The sequence below is a fragment of the Diospyros lotus genome, chromosome 9, assembly GCF_014633365.1.
Source record: "Diospyros lotus cultivar Yz01 chromosome 9, ASM1463336v1, whole genome shotgun sequence".
Taxonomy (NCBI): domain Eukaryota; kingdom Viridiplantae; phylum Streptophyta; class Magnoliopsida; order Ericales; family Ebenaceae; genus Diospyros; species Diospyros lotus.
The window spans coordinates 378,422-390,854 of record NC_068346.1 but is presented as its reverse complement, the minus strand read 5'-3'; the positions used below and the strand labels follow the sequence as shown (position 1 = coordinate 390,854).

Here is a 12,433-nt window from a genome sequence, read left to right as displayed (position 1 = left end):
TCTGTCCAATCCTCTTGCAGCCCTTCATCTTGGACCCACCCTTGGTACCAAGAATTTGCCACTTCATTCAAAAAGGCCGCCGCTAGGGTAATCTTCTGATCTTTGGGAATCCGATAGAATTGAAAGAACCTTTCGTACCTCCTTATCCACCATCGTTGTTTCTTCCCCTCGAACATGGGAATCCCCAACCTTGGCATAGGTACATGGGCATGTGTCAATTGTTGCAGATTTCTTCCCTAGTTTTCTTGGACTATATGTTGATCCATTTCTTCCAAAATTCATGGAGTTCCTGACCGATTGCCCTGATGCAGCAAGATCAATTCCAACGCCTGCTTTGGCAGCAACAACTGAAATTGGGGCAAAAAGGCCAACATGTTTAACATGTTGTTGATCCTCTGCCCCTGCTGCTCTACCGTTTCTTGGCACACTTCAATCGCTTCTTGACACCTTTCGATAGCTTCTTACTGCTTCTCTATTGCAGCTTGCATGGCTTCCTTCCAATTCGCTAATTCTTCCCACGTTTGGCGCATGGCATCTTGGGTATGGGACATCCCAACTTCCATTGTCTCCAATCTAGTCTCCAATTACTTCAATATTATACCTTCTGCCATCTACCTAGACTTCAATTCATCACTTCATGCCTTTCAATCCTAATTCTAATCAAACAACAGTCGAGAACCACCTCCTATTTCACTTAGGGTGCGTTTGATTGCAAGTATAGAATTTGCATGGAAAGAAAATATTTTCTAGGCAACTGAATTGTCTAGAATTAAATTTCAGAGAAAATGTTAATTGAAGGTATTTGATTAGCTTAATTTTTTACATAGAAATTGTAATATTTTTTCAACTTTTGGTGTTTGATTGTCATTATTTTTCATAAAAATAATCACATACACACATGCTGATAATCAATAACCAAATACACAAATTAATAATCAATTATAAAATAGCCAAATATACGCATATTTAAAAAATAAATCAAAACAACATACACAAAATATTCAAAAAAATAAATCAAGTATACATACACAAAATATTCAAAAAAATAAATCAAGTATACATACACAAATATACATACAGCTAGATACACCCAACAAGAGGATGAAGGAGCCATTGTCACCCTTCTGTTGTTGCCATCGCCACTGTCATTAGTCATCGCTATCATTGCCGTCGTCACTGACCGTAGCTGTCGCCATCGCTGTTCCATCATTATTCAACCCTCGGTCGTTGCCTCTCGTTCGATCGCCCTCTCTCACGCTCAAATCACCAGCCGAGCTTCCCCTCATCCTCGCTACTGCCAACCTCACTTCTCCTCTTCCTCGCGACCGTCGGCCATTCTTCTTCTCCTCTACCAGATCGAGGCTTCAAATGATTTACAGAGAAGCGATGGAGACTTGGGTTGATTTTCCATTTCCCTGGAAAATTTATTCCAACCCCCCTATGAGAAAATATTTTCCAGCAAAAGTAAAAAATAGGCATCACGTGACTCAAAATGAGAAAATAATTTACCTAAAAAATTTGGCTAATCAAATACCTCAAAAGTTAGAATTTGGATGAAAATTGGTCACACGCACCCTTACAGAATTTGATCCGCAAGTGAAATGATCCTCAAATCCGAACCACTTCTAGGCTCTAAATCTTTTAGCAAGATCGCTTCTTGAATCCATAAATCTAAACCAAGATGCCAAAATCCGACAGAAATTAACAAAGGTGGGAGAAGGCAAAAGCCCAGAATTGCTTTGCCACCCTCCTATGACCCAATTAATCTTGGGTCGATCTCGATCAGACAGCCAAAAAACAACGAAACTCATAGCCGCATATTACCTCTTGTTTCGTCTTCAAGATTAGATAGTGCACTTTTCCGATCACACCCTCACAACCTTCATTAGCCAATTCCGACGCCCAATCACCGGTCCAATGGCCACCTCCTGCTTCGCCTTCCACTTTTGCTGAAATCCTAATGCACCCGTTGGGGTCCACTGTCGTCAAAGCGTCGCTCAAATAAGCTTCCAACTCCCAAATCGATGAACCCCACAACCACAACTTATCTCTTCGTCGTCGATTCCTGCAGTCCGACTATGCCTACTCCGTCGACTCCTTATGGACTCACTTCACCGATGGCCAAGATCGATGACTCAATACCACTTTGTCAAGCCCTCAGATTATGGGCTGGGCTATTGAGGGAATTCCAATTGAATTTCAAAAAAGAAATGAATGTAGGAAGACAGATAGAATGAGGGAGGGCAAAAGAGAGAACGAGAGAGACACACACACAAAAATGAGAGAAAGACTTTTGTATTATTCTCCAATGATACTTCCTCATACTGCTGTAGGTCTCTTATAAAGTCTCCAACGACCATAATAGCATTCTAACAATATAACAGCTAACTAACATAACAATCAAAACAATAAGCTACTTCCCGAACCATTTAACCCCATCTAGTTAGTAACTAACAACACATACAAGTAGCTATTAACGATCATTTTTTATATGCATGTCAAATGCCATAAGCCTGTATTGATTAGTTAAGTATTCTCTCAACACAACTTTTTGATCCTTACAACATAAGCAGTGTTATCATTTAACAAAAAGGTAGTCTATTTAGGAGTTGACAAGTCATTGTTACATGTGACCAAGTATTCATCCCGCTTCATGACTTCTTGAACATATTCTATGATGAGCTCATATATCGTGACAAAATCCAAAATAGGCAATAAATTTCTTTGTCCAAATCCATAACCTCTATGTTCATGTCTACACTCATTCACTTCTCTATCTACATGACAATTTAAGACACCTTCGATAATGAACTTCTCTCCTCTAGGTATTCTTTGTACCAACCCCTCTAAATCCTTGCAAAATTTTGTCTTTTTCTTTTCTCCTAACCCAACTTATGGTGCATATGGACTAACAATATTTATAACCTTTTCTCCTAGAACAATTTTAGCTATAATAATCAAGTCTCCTATTATCTTCACATTAATTAACCATCATCTAAACCCATAACAACACCCACTTCATGCCTTACACAGTCCTTGAGTACCAAAGTTTTTATCCAAACTCTTAACAATATTTTAGCCTTCTCTCTTACCCATCTCATCTCTTGGAAACACATAATTATTAAATTTTGTTCCGATTTATTGTGTCCACCAATTCCATCCATTTTGCTGTCAAAGTTTCGAAATTTCATGATCTAATCCATAATCTATGTTCTTGAACTAACTTCTTTAGCCACATTCATCCTTTATACTGCAACAACCCTGGCAGATTTAACACTACATCTCGGCATCGATGCAACAACCCTAGTTGGCTGTTCACTAAACTTTAGCAATATAAACGTTGCTAAAAAGGCTACTTACCAATGATTTTCTCATCTGTTCCATAATATTCAATCTAATGAGTCTTATGCCGACTATTGACTACTTAAACACAAATCTCTTTCTTTATTTAGGCTTGAGACTAGCTGTAAATAGGAGGAACAAATTCAACACTAGAAGTGTTGAAAGGATTACTCATTGTATAGCAAGAACCACAAATAGCAGTAGGTCAAGTATACCACCATTCCAAGGTCCTGGTTACTTAACATCATTCCTACTTCAATTCCTTTCTCTAAGATATTTCAACATTTTTGTTTGAAAATTTACAAATTTACCAAAACTATGATATTTCGGCTATCAACATGTCAGATGAAGTAATAAAACAGAAAACACAAGGATAATAGCTGGTCTTATACACAAGTCATATTTTTCCATTCATCATTATCGAAGGCCACTTTCTTTTTTTAGAAACTAGGTGATAGAGTTCACACAACCCTAATTCACGTTACACAATTTACACTAAAATCTTAATACAACAATTGGATTGTATTTAGACTTGAATCATGCTCATCCCCCCAACAGGATAGTTAATATTCTCCTCTCCACATGAAAATCCATCTTTGCCAATTTCTTATCATCTTGGTGACTTGGTCTGAGGAGGGACCTTATATGTCTCAGAAATGCATAAAATTATTCACCCTAGCAGTAAGGACATGCACGACTTAACATGAAAGACATCTCCTGAAAAATAGTATTTGTTCAGTAAGCAGAATCTAGAATACCTTGGAAATAAAAGATTCACCATATTCCGATTTGACAGTTCATGGAGGTTGGCCATGACATCCTCACCATCTTCTTTTAGGCTATAGAGTTCCACCCACATATCTATAAGAGCTGCAACACAGATTCTCTGATCCTCAGGAAAGGAAGCCAAGTCCTGGTAACGATCCTTTATCTTATACACATTATCCAATGCATCAAAAGCTGGTTATGAGACGCTTAAGCAGTTTTTCATTAGGATGGAGGGCTGGTTTTTCCTCAGACCACTGCTTCAGTGTACGGTTCCAGATCACCACTGGTTGTTCACAGAGCGATCTGCCAAACACTTCAAGGAACAAAGGTAAACCCCCACAGCCTCTCACAATCTGCAATTCAATGCTGCCATTCAAATCAGTTATAGCTTAAGGGCAAAGCAATAACAAAATCTGGAAATAACTAGTGTAAAATTGCATATATTTACTTACTGGTGAATTCTTAATAAAATAAAGTCTGAAATCTGAGTTTAAGTGGTGTAAAAGCTAATCAAGGTTCCAATCATCATCAGATTATTGAAAAAGTCCCGAATTGTTCTACGTCAAGTTTCACACTAGACTTTGAAAATGGAGAATTTAGAATTCAGCAACATACATGTAGTAGCCATTTGGTAAATTTTTCAGAACAATTGGTGATTTGATGGTAAGACATCCAAGTGTAATTGCATGAGTGTGTAAATCATAATATATACAATAGATGCCAACTGATATCATGCTAGGCAATAAGAAACAAAACTATGGGTTGTGTAATCAAAAAAAGACAGATGGCATATGGTTAAATCAATATTATGGTTTTTTCAGATTTTTTTTTTTTTCTGAGCAATCAATATTATAGATATTGATCAAGTATAATGGCAGATTGATTCTAAACAGTTTGGACAAGGCTTTGAGAACTTGAATAGGCTGGCTAAAGCTCAACAAATTTTTCTTACCTTGTTCACAACATAATCTGGTATGGAGGAGTTCCCATTTGGGAAGGCCCAATGATGGAAAAGATCCCAGGCATCTTTATCTTTTAACGATTCCAATCTATACGTAGAAGTAGAAAATTCTGGAAATACCAATCTTGAAGTAACCAAAATCTGGGAATTTGGTATTCGGAATTTGAATCTCATAATATGGTCTTCGGACCCTGACCACACATCATCCAAGACCAATAGTATGGGATCAGATCCTGTTTCCTTCAGCATGCGTTCCAATTGGTTAAAGGCATCTTCCTCAGTTGGAAAGTCGGACTCAGCAACTGTATAACCCCTGCGTTGAAACAGCTTCCCAACTATAACCTCGAGGTTTGGTTCGTTCGAAAAGGTGAAGAAGAAGATATTGCTCTTAAATTTTTCTGTTGAAAGCCAATTTTGTCAAAAGCAGCTTAAGGAACTCAGTAGGCTCCGCTAAAGATTTAAAGAAGCTTATAGGTAAGAATTCAACATCTAAGTTCTCTGAGAGATGAATTTCATTCATAATCAACACATGAAACCATCATGTTGTCACGAATAATGCAAAAATCTGTTCCACCTAGACAAACTAATCAACCTAGTACACATAATATAAGATGAATCATGGGGATGTAACCTAGTTCAGCCATAGGGTGCTGTCAAAAATTGATAACTTAAAAGGCTTTAAAATTCTTTTCAAACTTTGCTTTTTTGTAAGAAATGATCATCAAAGCAAGCCATAAGTACGGTTACACAAGCACACAGAGCTAGGTCACAAAATGAGCAAAATTAATGAGCTTCGCGTGCGTTCAAACTGAGCACTCTGTTTCATTCACATTAACATCAATGCATTTACTAAAATAATTCCCGAATTATATAAGGTACCTTTACTTTCATGATCGTGGCAGAGCAATTTCGCCAAGGTAGTCTTCCCCCACCCTCCAGGGGCAGAAAGCACCACCAACTGTTCTTTATCCTTGAGAAGCCGCGCTTTTAACATCTGAAGTGGCTCTTTGAACCCCACAACAAAATCGGGAGCTTTGGGAACCCCACACCTACGAAGGAATCCACTCGCTTCACCCATCCCTCCCATCGTCCCTGTCCGACCCATTCTCGAGTTTATCTCGTTCAACATCGCCAAACTCCTCCTGCTGTTTCTCCACGTATCGACTGGAGCATAGATCTGAGCGAACTCCAAGAGAGAATCATGCAATTCCATCAGCTTCTGCGCATAGTAAAACCTCATGCAAAAGTTCCACCACTGTACCTTGCGACATTTAAGCACAACCTTTCGGGCTTCAGTGAACCGAGAGATGAACATTTCCGTCTCCCCTTGCGATATGTCCAGGTTTCTGCCCAGGTTCTCGTTCTCTTCGATCATTGGGGTTACCCGATTCAAGGTGGATTCGATTTTCTTGAGGATGGACTTGAATTTCGCGGCCCTTCGGCCGACATACATAACAGCTGTGAAGAGTTCTTGAAACGCAACTCCAATAGCTGCGTCCATTGAAGTGTTTCCGAAACCCTAATTGAACTGGCAAACTCCGTGACGGTGATGCCGGGAAGTGAGGAGGTTAGCGAGGAAATAGGAATGGAGAAGGAGTGAGTGATAGCGAGGAAATAGGAATGGAGAAGTTGAGCGGATTCCTGCACGGGAACTCCAGTCCAATAGGGTAATTAAGCATCGGCTGAAACTTCGCAGTTGGTGCGTCGATTGACTTGACTTGACTGACGTAGTAATTACTAATTACTACCAAAAAAAAAAAAAAAAAACAACAACAAATGGTCATCACGTTATGTTGCACAGTCCAACGCCTTCACTCCTAGCTTGAGGTGGGAAATGGCCGGCCCGTCTCCCGCTTGGCCCACCTATTTGGTGGGCGGGGCCGAATTTGGCCCGTAAGGGAGATGGGTCGGGCTGGGTGAGCTGGGGAAATAAAAATTGGGGCCGGCACAGCCCGTGACCCTTAATAAATGGGTAGAAGCGGGTCGGGCCGAGCCATGGGCCTATTGGGTTGGGCGGGCCCGTGGGTCTCCTAGGCAGGGCCCGCCTCTGGGCCTGGTTGTTTGGGCCGGCCCGTGGGCCTACCAGCTCGTGGGCTTTTTTTAATTTTTTAAATATAATTTTTTTTCTAAAATATAACAAATATTTTTTAAAATATATTTATAAGTAATTACAAGCAAATAGTTTTACCCTATTATTTAAAAAAATTTATTCGTCTTTTCTATAAATTATGTCCATTATATATTATTTTATCTATATATCTTATAGTCTTATACTTGTTTCATTATATACAGAAAGAATTATGCTAGATGTGCCGGTAACTTGAGTTGTACAGGAAACAGCCCCCCCCCCCCCCACAGTCACTGAAATCCGCCCCCCATTTAATAATATTATTTGTATATTATAATTAACAAATAATATTATTATAAGAATTTAATATTTAAAATAATAAGACTATCAAACACACAAATAAATAAATAAAATTATATAAAAATTTAAATAAAAAAATTACAGATAAAATATTATTATAATAATTTTAGAGTATTAATTACTGATTTATAAATTTATAACTTAACTATAGATATATATATATAAAAATAATTAATATAAATTTATATTCTTATGAGAAGATAGATTATGAAGAAAATAAATTTTTAACTGTAAATATGTTTCAATCTCAATTAAATTTAAATTTTAAGTTATAATTATTACAATTATCTATTACTTTTAACTTGTTTTGAGTATTGAAAGAATTTTAAATTGTCTAAAACTTATTATTGAATCCGATAAATAAACTGAAGATTTGGATCAAGTTCTCAATTTGAATTGAAATTTAAACACTTGTACAAACATATTTACAGTTAAAATTTTATTTTCTTCATAATCTATCTTCTTTGATAAGAATATAAATTTATATTAATTATTTTATATATATATATCTATAGTTAAGTTATAAATTTATAAATAAGTAATTAATACTTTAAAATTATCATAATAATATTTTACCTGCAATTTTTTTATTTAAATTTTTATATAAATTTTTTTATTTATTTGAGTGTTTGATAGTCTGTTTATTTTAAATATTAAATTCTTATAATAATATTATTTGTTAATTATAATATACAAATAATATTATTAAATTGGGGGGGGGGGGGGGTTGGGGTTTCCTGTAAAACTCTCTGTAGGAGTTTCCGGGACATCTAGCATAATCCATACACAAAATATGAAATAAATTCAAATTATAGATAGGTTCCATTAATTTATTTATTTTATTTCTTCTATTTTGTTTCTCAGCCTTCCCTACATTCTTTTATTTTCTTGCCATCACTTGAATTCAAAATTAATCTTAATCCTTGATTCTTTCAAACGGTATAAACTCATATTTAAGTGTTGTCCAATCTCCTTAATTTCTTCAAACCATATAAGTACCTGCAAAAAATTGCCCTCGGGATTGCTCACGAGGGCACTCCGATGCTTAAGTTGGTATAGTTTAAAGAAAAAATAATAAAATTTAAGTACAAAAAAATAATTAACTATTAAAATGCATAAAAAGTTCAAACTAATAATTACAAGGCGTATTCCCTTTAAGAGGAAATATCACTGTGCTGTGGATGGCCCCGCACTGTCATTATGTTCTAATTCGCTAGATTCATCGTACAAATCTATCCCTTGTTTGTCAAATTCAGCATCCAACCAATCCTTAAAACATGTACACATTTCCAGTGTCGTATGTTGCAACCTCGATCTCTTTGGGTTGAGCACCTTTTTTCCTGCAAAAAAGCTAACTTCGATGGCACTGTGGACACCGGGAGGGTTAGTAGATCTCGGGCTATGGTGGCCAACACCGGATACGTGTGTTGATTTTGACGCCACCATGACAAAATATCAAATGTGTTAATTTGGTCATCAGAAAATGAAGATCTCCTATTTAAATAGAATTCAAGTTCGTTAAACCCACTAGATATTTGTGGACCGCCCTTTGGTTTTTTTGATTTGAAATATATGGACCACCCCCATTTTAAGAATCCCTTAGATTTCCTTTGTGAAGAATAATTTTCACTGCTTGGTTTATTACTAAAACGGGACTCATATAAATTATACATTTCAAAAGTTAAATTTCAAACTTTTGTTTTTATTTCTTGTATGTCAACCCCCATAGTTGTTTCGTAAAACTCTAAAAAATATTCAACACCTTCCCACTTTTGTGTGGGATCTAATACAGCTGCCATAAGATATAATAATGGTATATTAGTCCAATATTTTCTAAAAATTTTTTCCATGGGAGCTATAAATTGTCCATATATATTTGAATCCCTATGTTCTACAAAACAACTAGCAATAGGAAATATTTCACGAATAAAAATATGTGTGATAGGATATTTACAACCAGAAAATGATTTTGTTGCACTATAAAATGTTTCTAATATATATATAATAACATCTAGTTATTCTCAATCACTATCCCTTAGTTGATATACTTCTACCATTTCCCTATTCCAAAATAATTCAAGTTGTTATCTATATGGTTTAGTTTTTTGTAACAACAAATAAGTTGAATTCCACCTGGTTTGAACATCTGTTGGAAATCTTCTATATGATAATCCAAATCCATTAACAAGTTATTTTCACTCTCGAGAATGGGATTCACTACTTCGAATTAAAGTCAAAACACTCTTTATTTTAGCTAATGCCTCATTATATATTTGAAGACCATCTTGTACACATAAGTTTAAAATATGGCATGCGCATCTATTGTGAAACAATTGTCCATCTGAAATTAATGGAAGTTCATGTTTTAGTCGTTCAATGGCAGAGCCATTGTTACTCGTATTATCAAATGAGATTGTCATTATTTTATCACTAATATTGTAATTATAACTAGTCTCTCGAATTTTACTTGCAATTAAATTACCTCTATGTTGTTCTACTAATTCTATGAATCCAATTATTCTTTTTTGAATTTTCCATTCTTCATCAATCCAATGTATAGTGACACATATATAGTGGTTATTTGTCATAACATCATACCAAATATTTGATGTTAATGACACCCTTCCATTAAATGCATTAAATGTATTTCTTAATTGTTCTAAATATTCTAAATATAATCTCATCGCTTCATTTTTTATAGTCTTTCGTGAAAAACCCCTAGCTGCAGGTTGTAATGCATTTTTACAATACCATTTAAACATTACATCCTCCCCAAACAAAAAAAGAAGATTCAGTTTTAATTATTAGTTTTGCTAAGCTAGATTTATCAAGTTCTCTATTATATCGAAAAATCAAACCCTTACCTTGTTGCAATTGTGTTTACGTTGCATCCAAGCAGCCATCATCATGTTTCAAGGCATGTCTCATCAAGTGTCCAGTCCCACCCCTTGGTTAGCATGAGTAGTCTTTTTTGCAAAATTTGCATAGAGCTCTTTGACCCTTCCCTACTATATTAATAATCTCAAACACCTGCCAGACATTACTAGTTCTTTGTCGCTTGGAGTTGCGTTGTGAGCTGGACGGCTCCTCATTTGGTTGTTTTGAGGATGTCTGACCTTCATTTGGTGAGGGTTGCTCAGTTGGTAGAGGTGGGGGGTTACCAAACATTTGCATATCAGGATTTTGTGATTCAGGAGGTTGTGTATCTGATTCAGTAAATGATGGGTGTTCCCATGCCCATTGACTTCCACTCCAATCGTTAAAAAAATCATGGGGGAAGTGGTCTCATTGGGAATGGAATAGAAGGTTGTTGGGGGTTTGCAGAAGATGTACTGGCTCGAGGGGGCTCCATGGAAGAAGCATTGCGATGATCATTTATGCGAGTAATGAGAGAGCAACGAAGGGAAGATATGATTGTAAATGTAGAGTAATAAAACCAATTAAAGATATTATAACACTAGAAAATATAGTAATTAGCAAGATAGTAACAGGACATGACAACTTGTAAAATAGTGTATCAACGAGAGAGTAAGATAGCAAAAGCAAATTTTGTGATTGAACAACTTCAACAATCACTTATTTATAGACGCAAACATTTGAACGTTCCCACAAGTTGCAATGAAAATTCAAAATTTGAATTTCAAATGATCAAAATCATGGGAGCCTAGCCTGCCATATTCTCTGAATCTCTATCATATTCTCTTTCATCAACAATAATGGGTGCATAATATGGCAACAATAATGGGTGCATAGTAATTTCTAGGTTGCCAAATCTGCCATATTCTCTGAAAAGTTTAAACGCACTAAATAAGTTTTTATTATTTGCAAATTATGTATTCTTATTTGCACATGACACTATATATATATATATATATCCCGGTGAATAAGACAAAATATGGTATGAATAATAATCTCATGATGTTAATTAATAAACATTATAGAATTTGAAAGTTTTAATAAAAATATATAGGTTAAAAATTAAATATATAAAATGTAAATTTATATTTGTGAATACTTTTATAGTTTTATTATTAGATCAAATCATGTCAAGAATAATTAATTTAAAAATCTTGAACTAATTATTTAAATTAATAGATTGAGAGATTAATAATATAAATTAATATTGCTACTCCTAAAATTAAAAGAATGATTTAAATAAATTATTTTTTTATAGTCTGAATCAGGAGCCTGCAGTAGGGAAAGGCCTAGAAATTGTTATGAAAATTTAAACTTTAAATTTTATAGTGATCAAAATCGTGGAAGTATAGTATGGCAACAATAATGGATGGATAGTATAGCAATAATAATTTCTAGACTACCATATTTTCTGAAAAGTTTAAATGTACTTCTATAATTGTATCTATTTTTTTTTTAAATTCATATGATTTTGACATAATTTGTTTATTTATTTATTTAATTTTATAGCTATGAGCAAGTTAATAAGCTTTTATACTAAATAATTTAATACACGTTTTTTTCTATAATAGTTTTTATACAGTTTATTATGGCACCTAACTTGGTATAATAATTCCTAAAATAAAAATATACTAAATATATTTTATTTAAAAAATATGTATTAGTTATAATTTATTAATATAAAAAAATATTATTTAAAAATTAATTCATATTTCCTACAAAAGCCCATGATTATCTGCAAGTGGGTTAAATTATGGAAGTCTAGAAATTGTTATGAAAATTTAAACTTTAAATTTTATAGTAATAAGAATCGTGGGAACATAATATGACAACAATAATGGGTGCATAGCAATTTCTAAACTACCATATTCTCTAAAAAGTTTAAATGTATTTCTATTATTGTATCTATTTTTTTTAAATTTATATGATTTTGATATAATTTATTTATTTATTTAATTTTATAGCTATGAGCAAGTTAATAAGCTTTTATACTAAATAATTTAATACACATTTTTTTC

The 12,433-nt window shown here is 34.5% G+C and overlaps 1 protein-coding gene across 13 annotated transcripts in view; it reads right to left on the bottom strand.

The window, feature by feature from the left end:
• The window catches only part of LOC127809613 (probable disease resistance protein At5g66900), a 79,128-nt gene extending 72,379 nt beyond the window's left edge, over positions 1 to 6,749 (bottom strand). For 7 of the 13 annotated variants that reach the window (XR_008025148.1, XR_008025155.1, XR_008025154.1 and 4 more), the window contains exons 1-3: positions 5,951 to 6,747; positions 5,063 to 5,469; positions 4,101 to 4,463 (exon numbers count right to left, since the gene is read on the bottom strand). Coding sequence is in view for 3 of the 13 variants with exons in the window: in XM_052348547.1 (XP_052204507.1) it covers positions 4,296 to 4,463; positions 5,063 to 5,469; positions 5,951 to 6,572 (1,197 nt within the window). In the remaining 10 variants the exon portion in view is untranslated. Of the gene's footprint in view, positions 1 to 1,104; positions 1,416 to 3,728; positions 4,477 to 5,062; positions 5,470 to 5,950 lie in introns of those variants that run through there. The other 6 variants (XR_008025153.1, XR_008025146.1, XR_008025150.1 and 3 more) reach the window with 6 other exon arrangements.
• Between the last annotated feature and the right edge of the window lie 5,684 nt (positions 6,750 to 12,433).